Genomic DNA, 25,771 nt, shown 5'->3' on the forward strand with positions numbered 1-25,771 from the left:
TTTTTCACACGAAATTGCGCCGGATAGTCGCATAAAATTAATAAAAAAAAAAAAAAAAAAAAAAAAAAAAAAAAAAAAAAAAAAAAGCTTCTTATGCCTCTTCCCCACCGCTTTGGGTGCAGATGGATAGGCTGGTTGAGAGATAGTTAAGGTCTAGAGTCAACAGGGGTTGAGCCAATTTATAAACCATCATTTCCAAGGGTTGATGACTATTTGAAATAGGTCTCGCACGCAATGCTCCAAATTTTACGTGTAGCATTATTGCTGTCCCGAAATGCTTGCTAATAAACAGATCTCTCCGGAGAAGTCAAGAAGGCATACTCAAAAGCCGTATGCAATTCTTTGGCATCCGAGCATGCTCGGATGAATCTCTGCCCTCTCATTGGTGCATAATGAGAACCCTATGGTGGACACCCAAGCAACCGAGACCGAATTTACAATTTTCTACTATTATAGTGGGATTTAATATAAATAGTCGGAAACATCTGGCCCCGTAGCATTGCCCTTCAGCCAATAGGACATGTAATCGACGCCGGAAATGCTTGCCGAAAGAAAATCATTCCCTTCGGCAAGTTGCTGGAACGGCTGAGGCGGAATCTCAGAAGCATAGTCAATCTGCTCTTCCAGGGAATTAAATAGCTCTTCTGGCCTTGCAGAGAGATATCCATCACTAGCGATGGTGCAGTTAGCGAGCGTTTTGCCTTTTCCGAGTATAATCTCTTTCAAGGAAAGGATTCGAACTTACTTGAGCCAGGGAAAACTGCCTGCTAAGTTCTCTTCCAGATCAACCTCGCACGTGGACAGGAATAGAGCATCCTTAGCACATTTCATGATATCCAGGCTTAATGCCTTTCCGGTAATTGGCCCGTGATGCTCCATTTTATCAAGGCACTGAATTCCGCGTTCCACTGACGTGAAGATATCCAAGGCATGTTCGACAGTGACGGATGTATTTAGAACATCATAAAGCAGGGTCACGCATGCTGACACAATATAGTTAGCCACCGATGCATCGTTTCGGATGCATGTGGCCCTCTCCATGATGGCGCTGCTGGCAATATTGATAATCTCCTTGGCAGACAGAATTGAAAGATTGATTGAGGCCTGAAGACTTTCGACTTCTGGTAATCCAGATGCGCAATTCTGTTCAGATCCAACTAGGCTGCAATATACCATGGCGGGCCTACGAGTCATCATTTTGATTAAGTGGAACGCGAGCCCAAGATGTGTACACTGGATCTCCCGCCACACCTCGCTCTTGGGACGGTTTAGACTGGCAAATTGTAGATAAGAGGGTAAGGAGCGCTCAATCTGCTGCAGCGCGGCATCACACTCCAAAATCGTGGTGTTTAGCTTGCGATGGTCGTATATTGTGTGCAAGTTAGATGAAGAGAATATACCGCTGGAGACCTTTTCTATCAGTTGCCCAATTTGTGCCATTGCCCTCAGGTATGCGCATTCCGTCAGGGGACCGTCCGAGCTTTTCATGGGCTCGCCGCACGGTGTTTGGCGATTGCAGTCAGGAAGGTCCTCGGGAAACGAGACGTCTATGTGTGAGTCAAGAAACCCGGAGGGGCGACCGGTGAAAAAGGCACAGATACGCTCATAGGAGTATACCACCCAGAAAGTGATTCGGAGCTTCTGCATGACTGGCCCAGTTCCGTTGGCGACCTGACCGCGGTTGAGACCCAGGGCCAGTACGCTTCGAGCCGCATGGCCCAGGTAGAGGTAGGCGTCGTTGGGCCTCATCCCATGCAGCGCGTACATTGCCTGTTTAATATTCCGGTCAGCATATTTAGCAGCCGAGTATGTTGACTATTCGATCTCAACAGTACCTTGAGAAGGAGGAAGTGGATGCCTTTTAAGCACGGCTCTTGGAATAGCATGCCGTAGTCATTCGACTGGCTCCAGAAGTGATCTGCCCACCTGTCAAGTAGCTCTGCACTGTGGCTTCCTTCTCGCGCCATGGTTCGAGCTCCGAGAGCCAGGACCATATACACCAAATTCCTCGAGATGACCTCCTGCCCAGGAGACGGGGCCTCCCACAGTCGCTCCCACAGTCGAGTGATAACGAGACGATCGAGAACAGGCATATGAGGATGTATAATGGCAAAGTATGCCGCAATACACCGGTCGCCCAAGTCCTTGGGAAGGAAGGACTCGGTTGAGGCACTGGACGAGCGTGGAGCCCCGGATCCGGCCGCGAACATGAATCGCTCCAAGCCCCATTCCCCGAGGCCTGCGGGCACCGCACTCTTTGGCTTATCCAGTAGGCAACCGTGCGGTTGGCGCTTCATACGCTGGTAAAGGCGTTGGATAAAGCAGAAATGTGATGAGGGTCCTGATGAGCGGTCAGCGCTGACCTTCTCCATACTGACTGTCCCTTTTGGATTCCATGATTATTACCGTAGAACTGAAAAGATCCAGTCTGACTGTTTGCAACCCCAATCCCAGCCCGTAGCTCCAGCTGCTGTCGGTATTCCTCTGGATTATATCGTGCAGACGCCTGAAACTTGGAGCTCTTCGCTTTTGGACGCTCGCGTCCAGAGAGGTCGCTGTTAAGGATAAACGTTGGCGTGGAGACCCCGTCTGTCACAGTTGGGGATTTAACGGTTTTGAGCTTCTTGGAAGGGTGGCCCCTACCCAGTCGGGCTTCACCATATCTGCATGCTTGGTTGTGCTGCCAACATGCCAGACATGGGTCCTCGCCATTGCACTTGACCTTTCTGGTGCGGCATTGCTCGCAAGCTCGGACAACCCGCACGCGCTTCAGAGGTTGCTGATCTAGAGTAACTATGTCAGTTTTCTTGTTCGTGTAATGTGGCAGGTATTGTGGTTACATGATGTTGGCACACTCATTGTTATTGGTCCTCAGGTACAAGAGGAAGACTTGAAGGGACTTTTTGTCTGCAGGTCTACATTCACGTTGAGCAGCCAAGGAATCGGTCCCTGTGTTGCGTTCCAGTCACCGAGGTCAATCACGTGAAGCCTTGTTTCTCTCACACGAAGATGGTTTACTGTTGGGCCAATACCGTTATGCCATCCTACTTTGAGTCGGACGGTCTTCTAGGTTCTCCTCTACCGGATCCTGTACCGGCGTTTGTTTTCACTTTCACTTTTTATTTTTAGTTGAAAGATGCACTTCTCCAGCAGTTCGAGTTGCTTATAAATCAAACTTTTCGGGGTCTCCATCTACCATGAAAGTCTGTCGTGAACGTTGACGCACTCAGAGACGTCATGCACCAGATTAGAGTATCAACGAAAGATAAAAGTCTCAAACTACTTCTTCTCAAATGATAACTTTCTCTGAAGACTCAAGTAGTATAATGTCTATCGAAGTGGCGTTCATAGCCCAGATTAGTACCCATAATGAGTGGATGCCGAGCGGTGGCGATCCCTAGCTTAAACCCGAAAAATTGGAGACCCCAACAATCTCCAAATCCAGGAGAACCTTCGCCATCTAGCAATTCATGATACTCATTTTCCCAGGGCACTCCCTTCCAATCACTTAATGCCACTGATCGTCGCACATGAGCCAAGAAATGTCTTACCGCTCATTGAGTCCGGCCTCAGCTGCCCGTCGCGAGGAGCTGACCTGCAAAATATGTTCTCGCACCTTCAACCGCCATGAGCATTTACAGCGACACACTCGCACTCGTAGGACTTCAATGTAACTGAGACGATGATGTATCTACTACTGACAAAGCGACTTTCCAGATACAAAAGACAAACCGTACATTTGCTCATGTGGTCGTTCATTTTCTAGGAAAGACTTGTTAACCCGGCATGAACGCCTGAGCCATGGTCTTGATGGGAGACAAGGAGCTGTTCGAGGTGCATATCCATGTCCTTCTGGCCTATGAGCAGACATTCTAAGCCACATTTTAACAGAAAATGTATCGCCTCGACGGAGACAAGCAACGGGCATCACAGATGTCTCGTTAACCCTGTATCACCAAAGGTATCAGGGAGACTTTATGCCTCGTAGCATCTCGAATGAGTTTCCCGAATCCAGCATGTTTCCGCAAATGGATGCCAGTCCGCTAGATGATATACCGGATCGCTTCATATATCCGTCCGCGAACAATTTGCCTGCGACCTTCGGTGACCCGATCTCTGAGTTCACCAGGTTCTTGACTCATGGCGATGGGAGCCATGACCCGGAAGAAATGCTGGTCGACCCAAGTCTTGAATTGCATGAACCCACCATGCCCGATAATGGACTGCTTCAAAACCCTACGCCAGACAGTATCGACATATCCTCGCGCGTACCAGACGACCCATCTGGTGATGGTAAGATCATTTCCGCGTTTTCCAACCACTTTTACTTCTTTAACTAACCTCCGCGACAGATGATTTCCACGAGCTGAAACCCCTCAGCTGCCCATGGCTTTTAACCAACAACCAATATCTACAGATTAGCAGTTCCCTTTCACCGTTTCAGGAAGTGATCCCGAATCAATTCAGGATGCCTTCCAAGATGGCCCTAGCACGCTATCTACTGGGTTACGTTGAAGGGTTCAGTGACCACCACCCCTTCATCCACGTTCCCACACTAAATTTAACATCCTTTGTTGATACTCCAGAGCTCATTTTGGCACTTCTAGCTATCGGCGCTCAATATCGCTACGAATCAAGAACTGCTAGGTCATTATACCGAGCAAGCCGATCCATCGTTATAGAACGTCTTCGCAATGTGGAAGGTCTTGCCGACACTGCTTCCGTCCATCTCCACCAGGGCAACTTACATCCTTCACCAGCCCATGCAGAACATCACTTAGACCAAACTCAAGCTCTACTCTTATTAGCTATCTACTGCTTCTGGCACAGTAGCTCTGACATGCTGCAAGAATGGCACCAATATCTCAGCCTTATTGCGGCCTCCCTCCGCCGACTCGGTCTATCTGAAGGGAAACACAACGACAAGATCAGTTGGGCTCAATGGATTAAACAGGAAACGAAGCGCCGTACACAATTCTTTGGTTGGTATTTGCTGAACTTTCAAGCCATCATCTATGATAATCCACCCTTACTTCTTACGCGCGAATTGAACCTTCAGCTGCCGTCATCATGCCAGGAATGGGTCGCTCGAACGGAAACCGAATGGGAAAGAACCAGGAGTCATACGCTGTCCCGTGTTATGCTGAAGGAGGCACACGCGGTCCATCTTGCAGAGTCCAGTGATGTATCTGCAAATGTGGAGTCATCCCCGATGGGGAATTATATACTTATACACGCAGTGATTCAACGTATCTACATGATGCATCAAGTCTCTCTGGACCCTCAGATACAAAGGCTCTCCGCGCGAGACGTTCAAGAACTAGAGACCGCGCTGAACCGCTGGCGACACACGTGGTGCCACTCCCCAGAATCCAAGCTGGACCTGCATGATCCATACGGTTCGCTATCCTTCTCAGCGACCGCATTACTGGGCGTAGCGCATGTCCGGCTGCATTACAATCTTGGACAGTGGCGGGACTTGCAGAGTGGGGATCCGGCGACCGTTGCCGCAACTTTACATGAAGCGCCATTGCCCCAACGCGGCTCTCATCTCGTACACGCTCTGTTGCATTCTGTCCATGCACTTAATATTCCTGTGCAGGTCGGAATATCATACCTCTCACGATGCAAATCATTTGGATGGAGTGTAGATCATGCGGTGTGCGACCTGGAATGCGCCATCTTTTTGAGTAAGTGGCTGCAGATGGTGGCCCATTCCCACGTCGAGCAGCCGCTCTCTGGTATGTCGGACACATGTTTCCGCTCTCCACTGCTCGTTATTTGGCTAACTTAACTTATAGCACTCGAGACGCGCCTCATTCGATGGATAATACGCGTGGTGCGAGAAGCGCTCGTATCGCAGGACGAGACGATCCGTCTCAGTCATGACATAGATGGGTATCGGCCAGAGACTTTGAAGCGTACAGCGACTTTCCTCAGTTTTGCAGTGGTAAAAGTCTGGGCGCAGATGTTCAAAGTTTGTAATAGCCCATGGCCGATGGTACTGCTCATTGGGAAAAGTCTGGATCGGTATGCATCATTGATGGAGGAGTCCCTTTCGGTGGATGTGGAGAGCTCAGAGCTCGGGTCTAATCCATGATCTCGCGCGCCAATTTGCTTCGTCTTCTAATGGAAGGTCCACACCAGACAAGAATCCAGGGAACAAGAGTAAGGGCCAGTCCAAGGCCTCCGAGTAAACTGGCCGCGGCACCAAACCCCAGATTGTCGAATAGTTGCCGGGAGACCAGAGGGAAAATCCCGCCCAACATGTTTCGACAGAAGCTCTGGGCAGCCAACGCGGAACTGGCGTAGCGATGATATGTATCTGCCAGATAGTTGAACACCGACAAATATACCGAAAATATTCCGACAGTAGAGATCCCGACCGCCACTGTAGGGACCATCCAGTGCACCTGGTACTGCGCCGACCAGCCGAATAGAAACAAGCCCAATGGTAGGAGTAAGCTCTCAATGCAAGTAAAATATAGCCTATGTTCTGGTACGGAATTCCAGGGCTTGCGGCTGTCCACCTTTCCTTTATTCCAATAACGCGCGATTAATGACTCCTGCACGATGCATAGGCTCAGAGCCAGCGTCGTGCCGATGCATGAAGACGCGAAGACGGCATTGGCGGTGGAGAGTGAGAACATGTAGGCGGACTGGAAGACCAATGGGATAGCAGAAAGGTTAATGTATAGGACAGACCAACTGAAAGCCGCCCAGAGGGAGAAGAAGAAGACAACCGGCTCAGTGAACAGCATCGTGAAGGGGCGCATCAGTGATGTTTGGAGGAGTTGTAGGATGCCGGCTCGTTCCTCATCCGCAGGCACCTTCCAACGCACGTTGTTCATGTTTGTGTCCTCTGGACCTTTTTCGGTGTCGTCCACCTCGGCTTGTCTCGTTGCGGCGGTGGCCTTTTCCATGGCTTCATGCCACTGATTCAACCGGTGAGCTTTTTCACGCAGAATGACGGGACCTCGTGTTTCGCGGAAGAAAGCTAGGACAGCAGCCGTAATCAGACCAGCGATTATGATCTGAACATAGAATATCCAGCGCCAGCTGGTATATTGGCTGATAAACCCGCAGACCAAGGGGCCGAGGCCGGTTCCGAAGAGCGCGGCCCAAGAGAAAAGAGCCATTGGAGCGTTACGATTCTGAGCATGGTATATGTCCGCGATGATGCCACCAACCATGGTCGAGAAGGTCGAGCCTCCAATTCCGCAGAAGAATCGAGCTACCAGCATTCTGTACACCACCCCTCCTTGGTGGGGGCTGAGCATTAGCATAAGGTATGTCGTGGGCGGCGAGACGCCTAGAAATTTCAAGAATCCTATCAACCATGCACGTACCCAGGATATATTCGAGTAACTGCACAACATACTTGGCATATTGTAAATAGGATGGCAGTGGCAATAAAGACAAGCTTTCGGCCATAGATCTCTGAGAAAGGGGCGAGAAACATGGGGCCGATCGCAAATCCACTGGTAAAGGTCGTGATCCCAACTAAGACCGGAACTCGACTGACATGCCATTCAGTCTCCATTTGAGCTGCCCCAGGACTATAGCAGCTTGCTGCAAAGGAGGCGAATAGTGTTGCTAGGCATGAGACTACTGTCATCAAGCCTTTGTACTGTGGTGTCCATTCGTAGGGAGATCCGAGGGATTTCAAATTCGGGGGAGGGATAGGATGTGGCCCAGAGAGGAACGAGAGATCTGTCTTGAAATCTAAATTGTGATAGCGTGGCTGTCGTTCGTCTGCTATCAACATTGGCGGAGACTGTTCCTCCTCCTTACTGCTGGTGATGGACATCTTGCCCTGTTCGTTTGATGAACCAAGGAATGTGGCGCAAAGGTCTGGAAAGGTAGGATGAATTGATACAGCACATGTCTTCACTATCCTAGACTTGCAAGGGGTGTGTAGACCAATATATTCGTATTGCGGATGAACACGGCTGCAGATCTGCGTATGAATGCGGTGTTGTTGCGGCATTGATGCGGCCCGCAGAGCCCGCAGAGCCCGCAGCGAAGTGCGCGGAGCACGACGCATACCAACTGCAAAACCCATACTGGATTGGGGTCTCCAAGCACTGGTGCATGTGATCTGCGGGCGTCGATTGAGACGCTGCAAACCCCGAATCCCGGGGGAGGCAGTGATCTGCCGGCACAGAAGATGTTTCACCTCCCTCGGCCACCATCACTCAGCATGGAGCCGCGGTCGAAGAAAGCCTGCATATCTTGCAGAGATCGCAAGCGCAAATGTGACGGCGAACTTCCTTGCTCGTACTGTATCCGCACGCATCACGAATGCTTCTATCAAGAGACACGTCGCACGAGGTCAACCCCCCGAAAGCGCTCGTCAGAAGACCCCAGCAGCCGTGAGGGTCAGAGCTCCTCAACGGATGAACGAACCCAGCTTCAACTTTTGGAGGCCAACTCACCCGCAGTATTCGTGCAAAGGTTGACGATTAGAGGCGAAACTCCCAGTATAGCTTTGCCGGTGCACTGCTACGCATATAATTTAGGATTCGACGCCGATGTCAATTTTCTTCCTAATGTAATAGGCCTGACAGAGCTTGTGACAAAAAGGGAGATGGCTCGCCTTGCCAACGTATACTTTGCTCAAATCAGCCCAGTATACGACTTCATCGACCGTATTGCAGTGGAGCAGGCTATCATAACTCGCTGGAATGATCCAGTGCCATGGAATGGGGTTGACTCCCTTCTACTTGGTATTGCCGCGCTGGGATGTGTTTTCGACAAGGGCAGCCACATAAATGGCCCAAATCTCGAGCGGCAACTTGTTTATAGTGCACGCATGACTCTTGAATATTCTAGCCAACTCGCGCAGCCTCATGTGAACCATGTAGTTGGATGGCTACTCCGCGTCATCTATCTGCGAATTAACAGTACACCACATGCCACATGGATGGCTAGCTGTACACTGATGCACATGATTGAAACCAGCAAGCTTCACTTTGAAAACGACACCGAGTCCATACTTTTCCAGCACTCTTCTGATTATTGTCCTCCTGAAGAGCGCCGCAAAATCTACCATGTCGCTCGGCTGTTCAACATTTGGGTTTCGTTAGACTTTGGTAAATCGCAAATAGACTTACGAGGAGCATCGACCCAGCCGCCACAAACAAGCTGGACTACTGAGCAACGAGAGTTGTATCGTGTCTCCGTACTGCTCACCTCCACTGAACATTATTATGATCTGGGTGAGCTGGAGAGCGCACTACGTAAAGTATGTGAGCTACAACCATCTCCTCCCATGCTTAAACTACTCCAGTGTAATATTGCACTTTGCATCTTCCGCCGCGCATATTCATTAGAGAAATCACTTCCCGCGTGGGCGCAGGATTTGATCTTGGATTTGATGCGTACCAGCACCGGTATTGTTGAAGGGCTAGTCGCACAGTCCTCGCCATGGTGGCATGTTTTGAACATTCCCTTTCAGATTGTGTGCGTGTTACTTTTGATGGATCGGCCACGAGCTCTGGAGACTCTGGATGATGCTCTGCGAACTCTTCATACAGTGGCAACGCACTACGATACACAGATGGCGAAGGAGGCATATGATGTGGCGTTATCTCTCGTCCAGCAGCATCGAGATCAACGGTCAGAGGCATTATCCATTCTAAACAGAGTATTAGAGGCGCATAGCAATCAGTGGATTTCTTAGACGCTGCTGCTTCTCTTCGGGTGGGGGAAGTTGACTGCTGCTCGGGGTCTCCAATTACTAATATTACTATATTCACCATGAATATATATGGCATTATGGTGCCATTCGGAGTCTCCAACTTTTCATGAAACCTCTCTTCATTTTGCTGTCTGTATTCGTAGATTCTTATTATTCCCCCGTATCACTGGTAATTAGCAGGCCGCGGTTGCATTTCTTTGGCATTCTCTTCACAATGACAGTCACTGACCTTTTCCGACCACTGACCTTTCGCCGCGGTCCAGCCCTTAAGAATCGAATCCTCCTTGCGCCTCTCACCAACTGGCAGAGCAACGAAAGTGATGGCAGTGTTACCGAAGCGGATACGCATTGGCTGACGCGCTGCGCTGCCGGCGGCTTCTCCATGGTCATGACATGCGCCGCCAATGTGCATGTAGACGGAAAAGCTTTCCCGGGACAGATGGGCATCTACAGCGATGAACATTTGCCAGGCCTACGCCGCATAGCTGACATCATCCGCAAGCATGGGGGAGTCTCCTCCGTGCAGATCCATCACGGGGGTGCGCGCATTTCGCCAACGCTTATCGGTGGTCAAAAACCAGTGGGACCTTCCGCTATCATTCCGGGCGCCGTACGAGGGCTCTCCCTTGCTGAAGTAGAGCAGGCGCGAGACGATTTCATCGCGGCTGCAGTACGTGCCCAACGGGCAGGATTTGACGGAGTGGAGGTGCATGGGGCATTTGGATGGCTTATCATGCAGTTCCTGTCGCCCATCTTCAACCGGCGCACTGACCACTACGGTGGTAGTCTCGAAAACAGGGCGCGATTCCTCTTTGAGATCATCGATGGCATTCGACGCACGTGTCGGCCGGACTTTCAGATTGGCCTCCGCATTTCCATGGAGCGATACGGTGTTCCACTGATAGAGATGCGCGAGGTAGCGGCGCGGGCATTGCGCGAGGCGCGCATCGACTATCTCGATCTTGCTGTTTGGGACTACCGCAAAATGGCCACAGAGGAGCCCTTCTTGAGTCAGACTATGTTGAGTGTCTTTACAGACCTTCCGCGCCCAGAGGGTGTGCGTGTGGGTGCGTCTGGCCATGTTATGACGGCTCGGCAGGCTGCTGAGGTTCTTGATGCTGGGTGTGATTTTGTCATGATCGGCAAGGCTGCCATTCTTGACCCGGAGTTGCCGAAGAATGTGGAGAAGAATGAGGAATATGTGGCCCCTAAGCTTCCAGTGACGGCGGAGTACCTCAGGAGCTCTGGATTGAGTGAGCGGTTTGTTGACTACATGAGGACGTGGGAGGGATTTGTTTTGGATGCTTAGAGACATTGTTCTGACTATATCCCCTTCTGTCACTTGTACCTGTCCTGATAGATTCCCATCATGTCAATATATCTAGATTTATAGGTCTGGTCTTTCGAAATGTTCAAAGTATGAAAGTAGGCGGCCGCATAGCAGTCAAATAACATTCTGAAGTGCCTATAATAGGCTTTTTATGTCTTTAATCTTTCTTTATTTTTTTGTCTATTTCGCCCCTTGTTGAAGATAAATGAGTGTCATGTGTGCCCTTAGCTGCCGTCAAACTTGGGATTCGCCTATTAAAGGAGTGCATGCTCCTTTTGGTCACTGAGTAGCTAAGGGTAGATCTTCCACCATCTTTGCTGCCAATACTACACCACTGTATAAACCTTCTCGTTGTCCCCATGCTCTGACAACTAATTCTCTCTTTTTTATCCAGCACTATACTCCTGGGATGATATTCATAGCCAATTCTATTCTTCAACACGAACCTGATTTTTCTCCCGCTTATCAACGCCCAACCACAATAGATCAGGACGACTATAGTGACCGTGGACATCTAGCATGGCCTTGACCTTTTTGATCTCATCGAAGTCCAAGTCAGCAATGACAAGACCTTCTTCCTCCTCTCCCAGATCCTGAGTCAACCTATGACCGTCAGGACCAATAATGCATGCACAACCACCACCTCCAATGTGGTATAACTTGCCATCACCTAACTTCATCCTCTCAATGCCTTTCTCAGTGTAGAATGAGGAGGCCAGAACGACAAAGCAGTTTCCCTCGATGGCATGTGTAGTTGAGAGATTGTGAGCACCTGCTCCGGTTTTCTAGTTAGTCTACTGTCTTCTCAGAAAGACCAAGTGCATGTAGAAAACAAAAATACGAATGAATAGCACAACGAACAACGCAGTAATAGGGAAGAGAAGGCTAACCTTCACGGCACTGCGACCACAACGCGCTACCAGCGGGGAACGAGCTATAGTAATTCATAGGCGGCCACGCCGCCACATGGATCTGCTCGCCCTGAGAATAGGTATGGTAGCGGAGCAAAGGCTGCGAGTGTTCCCAGCAGGACAAGGCGCCGACGCGTCCGACATCAGGCTCATCGACGACATTCATCAGCGAGTCACCGCTGCCTTCGCCGTAGATCGTGCGCTCGACGTGGGTTGGCTTAATCTTGCGGCGATGCATCCTGATAGTTCCGTCCTTGCCGATGATTGACTGTGACAGGTAAAGCGAGTCATTGTCATTCTCGGAATATCCCAAACAGACGGTAATATTGTTGGCGGCGGCGCACTCCTGGATGGTACGCATCTCGGGTGAATCCCGCTTGAGGCTGTGCTTCATATACTCAGAGACCATTTCGAAGTCGATGGGTCGCTGCCTGTGTCGATCAAGGAACCAGAAGAGATCGTTAGCCATAAGATCGTTAATTATTGCACGATAGGGGGGCAATAGAGACGTAAAAAACCCTGGTATATAAGTATATCCTGAGAAGCCCATGTTTATCTTACCAGATCCAGCCTGGATATTGGGGGATCCAGACTTCCGGGAAGGCGACCAAGTCACATCCTTTCCCAGCAGCCTCGACTATCAGGTCGCAGGTCTTCTGCACGGCAGCGGGCAGGTCGAAGTTGCAGCCTTCGGCCTGTACTGCAGCAACGCGCACAGTTCCAGGTTTGGGTTTGGCAGCCATGGGGGAGGGTTTTTGCTCGGTGGAAGCCATCATCAATCTTCTGCCTCGGCAACGTGTGCTTTCTTGTCTACGCCGTCAGAGAAGGACACAGAGAATTGAAGTACTTATAATATTGGCTAGGGTACCAGTCCCTATCGCTCTATAATAGGTAGAGAACGGCTTGGTTCCGGTCAGTTGGGGTCTCCAACTTCCTTAGTAGTTGACCCTAAGATTTCTTACCTCAACCTTTAGAATATTCGATCGTCATCTTAATGGTGCTAAGCCTGGTTGTTTTCCGTTTCTAAAACCTTGGTTTCTCTTTATCTAATTGCAATCAGCGCAAGCTCATAGTCATCTGCTCGTAAATCACTTGGTTAGAGGCCCCAATGTAGGTTTCGGTTCGGTGTCTAGCCGGGGCTGTGGGGAGATAGACTAAGCTTAACCAAGTTTCACAACATAAGACAATCTTTACTCTCACAAGCTCATAATCGGGTGAAAAGCCCTATCAGACTGTCGGTTGCAATGCAGAAGGGGAAGATGGATATATTAGCCCTGGTCATCTGCCATCGCTGTTGCTTCTTATTCTGGCCTGAGTCGGGGGCAGCCACACAGATTGGGCATACTCAATTGTCATTGAGTGTAGTACAGTAAGGCGTGCCATTTGCATATGACTCCACTAAGTCGGGAGATGTCCGAAAATACACTGTCTTGTTGGGATTGCGGCAACTTGCGGCCCGCGTGCGGAGGGAATATGATTTGTGACGGCATGATGTGGTAAAGCTTGCTGACGAATGCAGAGCCGATAGATAAGTCCGATAGTTCCTCTCTAGCAAGAAGGATGCACGCCCCATTACATGTTACTAGGTGGAAGACTGTGATGTGCGTTTTCTTCCGCTTCGGCATCCGATGATTACACCGAGATCATTCATATATCAGACTCTGGTACCTACATACGTCGAGTTCCAGCGCACTTGGATCATTTCCCAAGCTTCTTTTCATGGATGTACGAATACTTGGTAGTGTTCCAGCCACCCATACAGAAACATGTGAATGCTAGCATTTGTGGACTAGCCGCGACATTCGATGTTCAAGAGATTGCTCTTGATAACGTCGATAGTAAATCTACAGCATCAAACAAGCATAATCTTCCTTGGTCAGTTATCAATCTCGGTCTGTGAGTTGCGGCCATGGAGATGTTCATAAATCTGCAATCTAGGGGTTGGGCTAGTGTTTGGAATCTACGGTTCATTAAGACTTGAATGAATAGAAGTGCTGTGGTTGATTGGTACCCTTTGCGGGCTTAATGGCTATTTATCTTCTCTTGCTTCGGTATTCGTGCCATGCCATTAAAATAGCTTCTCGGTCTTACCAATTGTCGCAATGTGCCCTGTCTCACAGCCCATTCCAGAACGTCGTATTCTTGACTTGGAAATCCTAAGGCACTTACCACAAGGAAAGCACTGCAGGTTTTCCATTGACATCAGAGACTCGAATGGCGGGAATCCCCAGCTGGGGGATACTGGCTGTGCGACAAAAGTCAGTGCCGGAGACCAACGAGATCTTCTCGTCAATGGTCACTTGTTCCAGGATATTATCAATATCCGTCATGGTCATTCTCGAACGCTGACTTAAGCAGCCTGCTGTAGCGGTGGGGTTATGATAGCTACGTCCATACCGGTAGGCTCGACCGCTTCTTATGCCTCATTACAAAAGGAATGAGGCCATCGGCTTCGGGAGAACACTCCTCCTTCTCCAATTCACGAAACAGTGGTAAACCGCTTCCCCGGCTGCTCCCTGTTTGGGGTCTACAAGAACATTTTAATAAGCAATCCCCATTGTTCAGGGCGCACGATCATTGGGTAACTATGCTTACTATACCGAGATAGAAAAGAATGTATGTGGATGTGCCATTGCAGATGTGTATCGCTACCTTTTTGAGTGGCAAAACAGCAAATAGAGTCAATTTACTAACTTTCGTCCAACATGGCCGCCCGCTCCTGGTGGCCTACCCAATGGAGATCTGGCCCTAACTAAACATCTACGCAGCCGTGGACTCGATGTGGCTTGGGTGTCTATCATTGTTTCGACTATCCACAGCATTTTCATCAGACAGACTACCCTGGCTGAAGTCGACTAGAACTACCATCTGATTCTAATGGTCCTTATTCTGTTTTATTGATCTGGTCTTGTGGTCTGCATATCCCGAAGCGAGTGTTTTCTCGCTCGAAGAAATGGCGGTTCTATTCGCCGTTAACGAGGCTACCTCTGTAATCAAAGGGGAGAAACCAGTAACAGAGCGCACGGACACTGATGCGACAGCCTAGGAAAACTGATTACTGTCTTTCATTCTGTCTAACTCACCTCTGGTAGAGTCGCGTCTGCCGACGGGACCTCTTCCGAGAAGCTGGGTTGATCAGCACTAATCTTTCCCTTTTGTCTCCCCGCCATCATTCGCTTATTTGATCGGCATGGCCATCCCCACTTTACCCAAACGTCAATGCTTTTCTCCTCTATAGTCTACTCTGCTTAACATCGCTATGGCCACCTGACGACTTAAGCATTGTTATTTTGAAGGGTATGTTGGCTCACGGAAATGCGGGAATGAAAGGGTTCAATCGGATCAATTTGTGTAGACTACAGTCGCAGAGGAATAGCCAGAACAATGTTCCGTAATTGTATGCGGATAACTTCATTGGAACATGTCATCCCGCTGCGGGGTTTGTTACGAGCACGCAAGAATCGCTGCCTCTTGCGGGAGAGGCTTGGCCTTTTCTAGAGGCGTATAAAATACCTTCTCAACTCACATTTCACGCTACTATTTCCATCTCACTGTCCATAAGGATACAGATTTACTCCAACGGATTCCGGGAATTCCAAATACAGTGCATAGAATCTACCTAAGGTTAATGTACCCATCCTTGACGATGATGAGAAATAACGGGACTGATAAATGTGCTCTCAGCACGCATCATGCGCTCACCCTGGCCTATCTCAGCCTCTATGATGCTGCTACCACTGGTAGCAGCTGACTGGCAATTCAAATCGCGCCCTGATCTGGCGCCGCCCAAACTGAATATTACCATCCCTGCAGCCGCGGATGTGGAGAAGGGGTACCTCTTCGTTGCTCCTTTTGCTGGTATCGCAGATGGCCCCGGAGAGATGCATGGCCCTCGCCAGGCATCTCCTTACATCTTCCGGGATGATGGTGAGCTAGTCTGGTCCGGATACTCCTACTACTCCATCTGGGCAACCAACTTTCAGAAAGCCCGATGGAACGGCAAGGATGTCCTATTCTGCTTCGAGGGTGACCATAATTCGGCTTATGGGCATGGTCACGGCCATGTCACCTTCCTAGACCAGCACTATGAGACCATCCGCGAGTTGCGTGCTGGTAACCATAAGATTATGGACAAGCATGAGTTCCACATTATCAATGAGGAGACGGCTTTGATACAAATCTACCAACCTGTGCCAATGGACCTCACTCCCTGGGGAGCCAGTGCGGAGCAACAGTGGATCGTGGATGCCATCATCCAAGGTACGGAATCCATTCGCATGACAGGGTAAAGCTAATTAGGGTAACAGAGCTTGATATTGCAACCGGTGATGTTCTGTTTGAGTGGTCCAGCTTGGATCATGTCCTTCCCGACGGTTAGTTCTTCCTCCTTCACAGCACACGCCTGCAACCAACTAAACTCTCTCAGAGGCAATCCTCCCCATCAACCCTGGCCAAGCTGGCGCAGGCTACAACTCTTCAGATGCATGGGACTACTTCCACATCAACTCCGTGGACAAAGACTTTGACGGGAACTATCTCATCTCCGCCCGTGATGCCTGCGCCGTACACAAAATCAACGGCAGCAGCGGCGAGATCATCTGGCGTCTGGGAGGTGTCAAGTCCGACTTCGAACTAGGCCCAAACGCCAACTTCTGCTTCCAACACCACGCTCGATTCGTTTCCAAAGATGGTGACTCCGAGATCATATCCCTATATGACAACTCCGCTCACGGCACCGAGAACGGTCGCGGCCACGAAGTTCACACCCACCCATTCTCACAAGGCAAGATCATCAAAGTCAACACTGCCACCTGGAAAGCATCCATCGTCCAAGCCTTCCAACCACCCGATGGCCTATTGTCCAAGTCTCAAGGCGGCACCCAATTGCTACCCAACGGCAACGTCCTTGTGAACTGGGGCTCTGAGGGTGCATTGACCGAGTTCCGCCCAGACGGCACTCCAATTCTACACGCCTACATGGACTCGGGCTTTCTGGGCGAAGGCGTAGAGAATTACCGTGCCTTCCGGTATAACTGGACTGGACTTCCTAATGAGACACCGGCTATCGTATCTCTTCAGAACGACCAGGGTACGACCCTTTATGTCTCGTGGAACGGTGACACTGAGACAAAGGTCTGGCGCTTTTATAGCGTGGTTGATGAGTACGGCTCGCGCGAGTTCTTGGGCGATGCGAAGAGGACTGGTTTTGAGACTGCGCTGTCACTTCCAGGTCGTGTCATTTGTGCTGTGTCTGCGGAGGCTATTGATGCCAGGGGAAGGGTTTTGACAGCTACTGCTGCTGTGAGAACTAAGGCCGAGGTGCGACCTCCGAAGGCAGCCTCGGTCGGGAAGCATGAGCATGGAGCAGTGCAGTCTCAAGTTCAAATGGGAGGTTCTAGCCACTGGGAGGAGTACATGATTCTGAAGTTGGATCGTTTCTCTCGGGGATGAGGATATGCAGTTCACTCCTTGAGGTTCTCCCTCGAAAGTCAAACGTCGTGCGGGTGGTGCCTGTTTGTTCAACCAATGGCACCTAGTGGTAACTGTTGTTAGTGATAGTGTTGAAGATGGCTGGATACTTTCTGATAGTAGTCTAAGAGTTAGCAATATGAATTGTTGGTGACGATGAGTCTCAGTGTAGTCCATGAACACTCCATATTTCCACCCTTATCATATGCTACTGCCACTCTAATCTCAGCGCGACAATATCTATCCATCGCAAGCCGCTTCTTATTCCTACACCTCCTGACTAAAATCATACTCATTCCCAAACCCCCGATTCAAATATCGCCCCAACGCCTGCTCCTCCGACACCCAATCAACCGGAACCTCCAACCTCGTCTCCCCCTCCACCACAGGCCTCAACTCCTCCGCAAGCTCTAATCTCATCCTATTCCGATACCACGGCGCGAAATGAACTACACAGCAATCTTACTCAGCACTAGCCCACCACAACTAAGCCAAACCTAGAGGAAAAATATTACTTACTCATAGCCAACATAACCCTCACATCTCCCGTCCGATTCCCCATGCCTGCATGCCAAAGCCTCAAATCCCGAATCACCAACGCCCCCTTCGGCACAATAGGCTGACAGGGCATTCTCACAGCGCGACGTTTCTCCACCTCCTGTACCTTGATCCGCCCACTAGCTCGATCAGCGCCATGCGCTCCCTCCTGCACATGCAGACCCGAGTCCGCGTGCGTATCGAGCCAGATCTCCGTGGATCCGTTTTCAGGCGTCATCGTAACCAAGGGGACGTTAATAACGTAGGCGAATGGATGCGACGGATGATCGAAATCCGCGTCGGTGTGTACGGGCTGCGATGTGGGGGGACAGGTACTGGTTGGTGGCATGGCGGTGTTACCTGAGCAGAAGGTCCACTTAGGACGGGGGCCTAGGGCTGTTGAGGTAATTTGAATGGCGAGGGGGTCTGTGGTGATTACTTTAGCAGGAGTGGATTGGAATGCTTGGGGAGAATAATCACGTACTCAGGAAGATATCTTTGTGGAAATATTCTCTTATCGGGGGTGGATCTTGTTGGATGTTCCCTGGGTTATAATTGTAAGGACTATTCTCGCTTCTGGCTTGCAGGATGTAGGCGTCTTGTATCATTTTTGTGTTTAGGTGGTCGAGGGGGTCGTGTGGAATGGCGTTTTCGATGATGACTAGCCCGTCGTGGAAGAGGGAGTGGATGGCGGTTTCGAGATTTTGTGGGGTGAGTTTGTTATTTTCTAGTTCGGTCTTCGATGGTCTTATGGTATGTGGATAGGAAGATTGCTTGTGACGGTGGTAGTATTGCTTCAATGGGGTTTGTACTGTCGGGATGAGTCGTGGTGTCCGACGGGCGAGACCAGGCGGGAATCTGTACATGATGCCGAGTTTATATATACTTATCGCGGGAGGAGGCTTGAGCTATGCGTCTATGTAAAGTGACTCCACCCAACAGATATCACTTTCTAGTAGAGCTCGGGTATGAGACAAGTGATCTGTTGGTTATGCCAACGACGGTAATGTTGTGGGAATATTCCTGAGCCAAAGAAGATGGGCAATTCAGGTGGCTCTCACTGTACAAGACAAAGGTCAAGAGACGAGGCCGCAGTCAGGAGGGCTTATAGCAATGGATGTATATGTAGAGGCAAGATCCTTGTCTAATATTGAGACTCGGTAGTATAGATTGACACCTTTTTGTGAAAGAAACATGATCAGATTTGAGATCAGCGTGGATGTGCTCCCAGTCTGGGGAGGTTGATAGGTTTCATTTGCATTTCCCCGCTTCTTTCTCCGCATCCCGAGGAACAGCAAGTGCTGGAATAGCGGCATTGCACGGACGGAAGCAAGTAACTTCTAAAACGATGACGCGTTAATCCCCAAAAAAAGCGTTGTATTCGTTTTTTCCTATCAGATAACCCTGACTGGGTTCTAATGTAGAAGTTTTTGGAACGAGAGCAAACGTTGTATCTTTATGTAACAAGACTCAGAGTACTCTACCAATAAGATGGGCTTGTGGTTTAGGGGTATGACGCTCCATTCGCATTGGAGAGGTCCCGGGTTCGATTCCCGGCGAGTCCACTTTTTGTTCTCGAGTTTTTTAATGAGCATTGAGCTTCCACCACTTAGATAACTGTGTAAATAAAAGCACTACTTAACAATAAGTCCTCGATGGTCTAACGGTCATGATTTCCGCTTGTCAATCCTAACCGGGAACAAGCGCGGGAGACCTGGGTTCGACTCCCAGTCGGGGAGGTCTTTTTTGTTACTGCATTTCTTTTCTCTCCTTCTGCTACCTACAAGTCTTGCTCTCAACGAGCTCCTCCATTGCGAATACACTATCCCAACTATTCGCAAATTTTACCGCCCAGGAAGAATATTGTCACAAATAACTTTTATTGTTCCTTCTATTTGTGTGATCTGTGCATTACCGAACGAACCCCTTTAATATGAGACAAATAGCGTCCAACTCTTTTCGCTACTGTCACAGTCCAAAGAGGATCGATATTATCTAATAGAAAACTTACTGGATCAGGTTGTCGGTCATACCTGAATCTCGATTTATTTATGAGATCAACGTTCAACCTCCAGTAACAGAAATATGTCAGATGACAAAGGTGCTTCCTGTATAGCACACCGTGGGTGGCCGACCGAGCGGGAACTTTATATGTACTAATGCCACCTTGAAGTTGACTCGCCCGTTGAGCATCATTTCATACAATCACATACTCTGGCGTCAAACAGACCCAAGCAGCGAATGCTTTGCAGCTCTTTGTAGCCCTAGAACGCCTACTGTGCTGTGGTTGTCTGGAATAGACATTAACCAGCATGGTATCAAATTTCAATAAAGTCAATAACAATGAACACTTGAGGTTCGGAGCCACCGATTGATCGAGCAGGATTTAATACTTTTGCCGTGATTGTGTGATGATAGTTGTCAAGGACCAGTAAATTGAAAATGTGGGCTTGGTGTTGTGCAGCGATTTGAATGCGCCCGTTGACTCCTACAGACTATGCTTATTCTATACAACAACTACAGTACAGGTTTCCATGAATCTGAAACTTCAATAGAATTGCCAGTGTCAATCTGAATAGCGCACTTATGAGAAATACGAAAGGGGAGAGAGGGGAGAGAGAGTGTGTGTACAAGAAGGCCCGAAATAGATGAAATCCCCGAGACTTGAGACAGAGGAAATGCAAGTCACAAACTTTTTCTTTCAAAAGCAAAAACACAGCAGAGATGTGGGAATAATGGAATAATGGAATTAACAAATAACAACAACAGCTTCAAAAGATAAAAGAGACACGTAGCGAATGAAAGTTGCCATGTCAGTTGACCTCGCTCCGAAAATGTTCACTTCCAAGAACTTTCCTCGTGCCACACCATGCAGCAAAGCGATCACAGAGGGTCTTCGCGATCAGGCCCTACTCTGTCAACGGAAACGATCGATTTCCACCTTCCCAAAATCGTGGCCATGGGAGGAAGTTGCCCTGACGTGGATCTTACTTCTTTCAGGAGTAAGGCGGAGCTTCACATCAATGTTGTCTCCACTTCTTGTACCTCCTGAACTTAATGCGGCGACGAAGTTGCAGAATACATGGCCAATGTTCCGGACATCTGGTTTTCGATCAGGGTTTATTTCACACGGGTCACAAAGAATGGGTCACAAAGATGAGAAAATGAAAGTTCTTCGAACCGTATATCGCATTGTTTTGTCCGCCCACAGGCCTCGGTACTGCATCGTAGATGTTGATAACTGCGAAAGGAAAATCTTGAAAGACCCGGCAGGTAAATGTGGCGGTTCGCAATTCGCCAATTGAGCACCGGTCCCCCTTGAGGAGAGAAACGTCACTATCAGAGCATGTTTGCATAGCTTGCTACTTTCATTGAACTCACCACTTTAAAGACCCAAGACACGGGATGCCCCTGAGGCGCTCGAGGTTCTTGGTTATCGAGGTCCATGGCACCAACTAGAGGGCCAGAGGACTCAACACCGTAATGACGGTCGAGCTGTTCAACCGAAAGAAGGTTCCTGTACGCCCAGCGAGCAGCGCCTTCAGCTACAGCAGTCTCTCTAACTCATGGATCACTGTTAGACAATGTCAGGTAAGAAGGTACGGGCAGACTTACGGCGTTTGGTGTCGGTGGACCGTTATCTGCGAGTTCGCGAAAAGCCTTTGAATGGCGTTATAAAGATAGACGGAGTGTGCCGCCGCGCCGGATACGTAAACGTGCTGTGTGTTTGTCAGTGCCTGAATCGATAAATGTGCGAAAATATGTCAGTGAGATAATCAGTACTCCATACCTTGATTACTGGGCGTCCAATCAAGTCATGTGCTCGATTAATCTGCGCTGTCAGAACATCGCAGATTGTCACTGTGAGAGGATACTGAAGATCGAGCATATCGACACTGTTACTATTCGATTAGATTTATTCCCCACAAAAAGCCGACAGAGGAAAGGTAGGCGGGGAAGGGGGAGGGGGGAAGCAGCAGACTTTGTGAACTCGAACTTTCGAAAACCTGTCGATATACGATATTGTATATCGCCAATTTCTTGACCGATGGTGCCTTCGAAGTCACGTTTGGCTGACTCAAAATCGCTCATTAAACGACCAGTTGGGGAAAAGACCGAGCGCCTCAACTTCTTTGACTTCAGATTTTCAGACGCGACAGCGTAAAATTCCCGGTCTGTCATGGTGCTACCCCCCGAAGGATCTACTCGACTTCAGGGTGTGTTCGTAAATGTGGCGATCCTGACGGGGGAGACCTACCTGTGTAGTTGCTTACAGTTCTGTAGTCCCCAATCTCTTTCTAATGGAGACGTAGGTGCCAATATCCTGTATGTGGTAAGCCAGACTTTCAAAGGGTGATAGAGAGCTGGATATATCCTTACAAGCGTTCCACCTCCACAGTCACAGACAACGACTCCATCTCCCGCCTAATACTAAAGTCAACATGCACAATAGCTACAAGATGTGGAAACAAAACAGCAGCGTAAGAGACACACCTGAATGGGAATCAACGGATCACATAACATTGTTGTCAGTGCTGCTTCTGGCTCAGAGAGGACGAGAGGGTCGTCTCCAGCAATTCCGCGAAAACCTGCTGCCCGGGCGGCTTTCTTCATGGAGCTTATAGCTACTTCCGACCATGTCGCCGGTACAGTCAGAATGTATGCAAATGGCAATATCCCAAGGTCGTTGTCATTGCATTTTCTCTTAATGTGAGTCTCCGAATATTTCCTGAGGCGGTCCAAGAAGTCTCTAATGATACTGGTAGGGTCCCTGCCTCCAGGCCGGTGGAAAATTCCCACGGAATCTTTCCACTGCTTGTTGTCATCGGCGATGATCTTTTCCGTTACTTCAGGCTCTAAGAGGAGATTAACCCAGGAAGAAGTTACGTGATCTTCGGTAATCATGTATCCCCATGCCGCGTTTTGGAGGACTCGCTTCTTGAAACTGTAGGCGATGCGGGTCGGGACACGCGTCGAACGGGTCTGCGTTCCGGGCCAAGTGTCGATAAATCTCACATTCGTAGAGTCGGGATGAATCCATGCAACACCTGCTCCGACTGATCAATGTCTATGCCCGAGCCTTGCTCGACCAGCTTGGGGTTCCAAAAGTCTTGTATGAGTAGTTCCGCAATCCACGGACACAGCGATCTTCCGAGTACGTTCCATGGTCATTATGGCGTTATTCGGGGGACCAGTTCGGCTAAGATTATGTTGGTTTGGACACAAAGATATAGGGTAGATAGGAAACCAAAGAAAGCACAATTTAGACAAGGGAAAAGTATTGAAAGTGGTTCTGGGGATGGACAGAGGCAGCCACGAACTAGGTAGATTGGACGTAAGTTATATTGCTTGTCCAAATCTGAGGAGATCTAGATCCAGCTAACGCCCTTCATGAGTGAGACAGAAGAGTAAGTGTAAATTTGCCCAAGCGAGTGGCATGCGCCCAAATGACGGGCCTGGACCTCTATGATTCTATCACCTGACAATTGAGAGAAAAGGCTGGGTGGATACGGTTGCCACCATTCCCCTTGACGATGGCTTTCAAACTTTCCCGCGATCCCAAAGTTCAAAGGCGAGACCCTTGTCCCTGGCCTTTTCTTTCGTCCTTTTGTATTGGTAGTTTCCATTATTTATTGCCTCATGCTTTGGGCAATACCGCCTGTCTTATGACTATCCAGGAACCGCATTGTAGAAGTCTTAAAAAGGCCAGCCGATGCTCAAAGGATCTGACTTATAACCATCGTATATAAACTCCGAGAGAATCTTAATCTTGTCACACAGTGTTTTCCCCGTGATTAGTATCAAAACTGTGCCATTTGGATAGACAGGCAACACCGTGTAGTGAGCAAAACTACAGTGGGCTTCAAGATGGGAAAAAGAAAGGCAAAGAACACTAGCGAACCTTCACAGGTAAGAAACGAGCGTCAATGCATCCTTCACTCATTCTCCTCCAACCGTCCAGGCTCTTCTGCACGTTGTGGATATTGGCTATCCCACAGTGGGCCTTGTGTTGCGGGGCTCTAATGCAGTCAGACCTTGCGGGACCACATGAACGAAGCTTGATTCCATGAAAGATGTGGAGCTTCTGAAAAATGCTAATGAAGTTTGTGGACTCTATAGAAAAGGCGCTCTCCTAGGTTGTTAGAGAAACAAGAAGCGACCGAATTGAAGGGGAGGAAGCCCAGGGTCCATCAAAGTACCGAATCCAAGTCGGCTTTTGAGCCTAAGACACCACCTGAGGTCCAAAGATCGACAGAGGATAAGGTTAACACCAGCTCTGCTTCGGAACCTCCAGCGTCACCAGAAATCCAGACATCAATGAAAGCCAAAATCGACGCTAGCTCAGCTTCTGAATCTACAGCGTCAGCAAATGTTAAAGAATCCACAGAGGTTCAACAGCATGAGGTGCCTGTTGATGAACACGGGTTACCAGAGTTACCAGAAGAAAGACGCCCAGGTAGATCCATTGTTTGGACACGCCCGAGGTCTTTGAGCTATAGGGGTGAATGGAATGAAGGCTGTACAAAGAACCTGTTCCACGACTTCAGCCGGCGTGTCTCAACTTGGGTGGATAAATACTGCTACAGGAGAGCAAAGCTCAGGGATAGGTTGTCTGCCGGCGATTTACAGATAATTCTGAACAGCCTTGGGAACTTTTGCCTGGACAAAGATTGGAGGTCGATTGAGGCTAGACTTGACAAGCTTGGCTATAATAACTTCTGGTATTTTCTTCCAGGCACGGTGTTAATGAAGCACCTCTTTGAAGATGTTATCAGTAATCCATTTGTCTACGTTGAGGGCAGTCAGGAGGGCACAGGTAGCCAGTCAAGCATGGATCCACCAGCCTTTGGGAAGGAATTGTGGGGACTTTGGAAGAGGCTAATCAAAGGTATGTCTGCAAATCATTTAGCTTGTCCTGGGGGGTGTACAAGTATCTGGTAGACTAATAAACTTCTTATCCATACCGCAGTTGACCCGATCAGAGCATCTGACTGGCGGAGAACGACAACCCAGCTCCTAAATCAGGTCCACCCCGAACATACGAGGGACTACAGGGTTGCACATCAAACCGGCAAGGCCCAGGAGCTGCTCGCAAATCGACTTGCGACCAGTATGCTCAAGGAGTGTCAAGCCTTGCAGGTAGTATTGAAGAAAATGACCGACCCGAATCAAGTTACAAACCGATACGAAGGGCTTATCGAAATTTATCGGTCCGCAATTGACATATCTATTTATCTGGGAACAATTGAAACCGAATTTGAGTTCGAACTTGATGTCAGGCGGTGTGGGCCCTTCTTGCATCGCAAAACGAGAGTCCGGAAACGAGGGTGTTCCGATGAAATCCAACCTGACGAATGGCCTATTCCAATACTACTGCACTTTCCTCTTGTCTCAAGTCGCCACTCGATAACTTCGGACGTTATTGATACGTTGCAGCAACGCCGAGAAGATTTCGAATACGACCATAGGGACGACGGGGAAGAAGAATTACGAAAGCAACTGGACAAAGAGATCCCCCAGGTTGAGGAGGGCGACACCATTCTTGATTCAGCGATCTATTTCGCCGATATTGTTTACTCCAAAGACGGACCTCAGGCCTGCTCATGCGGTGGTCGCTTTGTCTGTCGGGGCGGATGTATAGCCGACATTGATAGTGATGATGTTGATGATGATGGGAGCGATTCAAACTCCAAAGTGGACAATTGAACCAAGGACCAAACTCTGCTCCTTGACACTTCTATCTAGATTGCATATTTTACCTTACCTTTTTTTGTTTTTCTTCTCTTCATTTTGTTCCTTCGGTTCTCCCTTCCCCCCCCC

General features: G+C 49.1%; 10 protein-coding genes and 2 non-coding genes across 12 annotated transcripts; 7 read left to right on the plus strand and 5 right to left on the minus strand.

Annotated features, from left to right (window-relative positions):
- Positions 1–741: 741 nt before the first annotated feature.
- Positions 742–2,859, minus strand: BO79DRAFT_274385 (Zn(II)2Cys6 transcription factor; the record flags this gene model as incomplete). Its single annotated transcript, XM_025687595.1, has 5 exons — positions 742–1,143; positions 1,174–1,770; positions 1,836–2,341; positions 2,407–2,784; positions 2,841–2,859. 5 exons carry the CDS (start codon positions 2,857–2,859, stop codon positions 742–744), a joined length of 1,902 nt encoding a protein of 633 aa, XP_025535553.1.
- A 1,519-nt stretch (positions 2,860–4,378) lies between these two features.
- BO79DRAFT_103818 (uncharacterized protein) lies at positions 4,379–6,046 on the plus strand (the record flags this gene model as incomplete). The annotated part of the gene is made up of 2 exons (XM_025677886.1): positions 4,379–5,741; positions 5,802–6,046. Coding segments are annotated over 2 exons (1,608 nt in total), but the record flags the coding sequence as incomplete, so codon positions are not given.
- A 43-nt stretch (positions 6,047–6,089) lies between these two features.
- Positions 6,090–7,768, minus strand: BO79DRAFT_157414 (MFS general substrate transporter; the record flags this gene model as incomplete). Its single annotated transcript, XM_025678867.1, has 2 exons — positions 6,090–7,245; positions 7,350–7,768. The coding sequence occupies 2 exons, from the start codon at positions 7,766–7,768 to the stop codon at positions 6,090–6,092; spliced, it is 1,575 nt and encodes a 524-aa protein (XP_025535555.1).
- A 420-nt stretch (positions 7,769–8,188) lies between these two features.
- BO79DRAFT_103580 (Zn(II)2Cys6 transcription factor) lies at positions 8,189–9,655 on the plus strand (the record flags this gene model as incomplete). The annotated part of the gene is made up of 1 exon (XM_025677885.1): positions 8,189–9,655. A coding segment is annotated over one exon (1,467 nt), but the record flags the coding sequence as incomplete, so codon positions are not given.
- A 262-nt stretch (positions 9,656–9,917) lies between these two features.
- On the plus strand, positions 9,918–11,012 carry BO79DRAFT_258918 (NADH:flavin oxidoreductase/NADH oxidase; the record flags this gene model as incomplete). Its single annotated transcript, XM_025686334.1, has 1 exon — positions 9,918–11,012. The coding sequence occupies one exon, from the start codon at positions 9,918–9,920 to the stop codon at positions 11,010–11,012; it is 1,095 nt and encodes a 364-aa protein (XP_025535557.1).
- A 449-nt stretch (positions 11,013–11,461) lies between these two features.
- On the minus strand, positions 11,462–12,687 carry BO79DRAFT_258919 (carbon-nitrogen hydrolase family protein; the record flags this gene model as incomplete). The annotated part of the gene is made up of 3 exons (XM_025686335.1): positions 11,462–11,805; positions 11,924–12,375; positions 12,506–12,687. 3 exons carry the CDS (start codon positions 12,685–12,687, stop codon positions 11,462–11,464), a joined length of 978 nt encoding a protein of 325 aa, XP_025535558.1.
- Positions 12,688–15,510: 2,823 nt separating this feature from the next.
- BO79DRAFT_202081 (arylsulfotransferase family protein) lies at positions 15,511–17,511 on the plus strand. The gene is made up of 3 exons (XM_025681629.1): positions 15,511–16,204; positions 16,252–16,317; positions 16,371–17,511. The coding sequence occupies exons 1-3, from the start codon at positions 15,637–15,639 to the stop codon at positions 17,393–17,395; spliced, it is 1,659 nt and encodes a 552-aa protein (XP_025535559.1). The 5' UTR covers positions 15,511–15,636; the 3' UTR covers positions 17,396–17,511.
- Positions 17,512–17,680: 169 nt separating this feature from the next.
- Positions 17,681–18,816, minus strand: BO79DRAFT_274400 (uncharacterized protein; the record flags this gene model as incomplete). The annotated part of the gene is made up of 3 exons (XM_025687596.1): positions 17,681–17,862; positions 17,933–18,376; positions 18,435–18,816. 3 exons carry the CDS (start codon positions 18,814–18,816, stop codon positions 17,681–17,683), a joined length of 1,008 nt encoding a protein of 335 aa, XP_025535560.1.
- A 627-nt stretch (positions 18,817–19,443) lies between these two features.
- On the plus strand, positions 19,444–19,515 carry BO79DRAFT_t232. The gene has a single exon. It is a non-coding gene; the product is annotated as a tRNA-Ala (tRNA).
- An 84-nt stretch (positions 19,516–19,599) lies between these two features.
- Positions 19,600–19,689, plus strand: BO79DRAFT_t233. Its single transcript has one exon. It is a non-coding gene; the product is annotated as a tRNA-Asp (tRNA).
- Positions 19,690–21,289: 1,600 nt separating this feature from the next.
- BO79DRAFT_258922 (Hsp70 family protein) lies at positions 21,290–23,122 on the minus strand (the record flags this gene model as incomplete). Its single annotated transcript, XM_025686336.1, has 8 exons — positions 21,290–21,509; positions 21,566–21,669; positions 21,741–21,846; positions 21,933–22,160; positions 22,225–22,274; positions 22,331–22,375; positions 22,445–22,998; positions 23,110–23,122. The coding sequence occupies 8 exons, from the start codon at positions 23,120–23,122 to the stop codon at positions 21,290–21,292; spliced, it is 1,320 nt and encodes a 439-aa protein (XP_025535561.1).
- Positions 23,123–23,818: 696 nt separating this feature from the next.
- On the plus strand, positions 23,819–25,657 carry BO79DRAFT_258923 (uncharacterized protein; the record flags this gene model as incomplete). Its single annotated transcript, XM_025686337.1, has 3 exons — positions 23,819–23,860; positions 24,071–24,839; positions 24,921–25,657. 3 exons carry the CDS (start codon positions 23,819–23,821, stop codon positions 25,655–25,657), a joined length of 1,548 nt encoding a protein of 515 aa, XP_025535562.1.
- Between the last annotated feature and the right edge of the window lie 114 nt (positions 25,658–25,771).

This window comes from Aspergillus costaricaensis (genome assembly GCF_003184835.1).
Source record: "Aspergillus costaricaensis CBS 115574 unplaced genomic scaffold BO79scaffold_37, whole genome shotgun sequence".
NCBI lineage: Eukaryota > Fungi > Ascomycota > Eurotiomycetes > Eurotiales > Aspergillaceae > Aspergillus > Aspergillus costaricensis.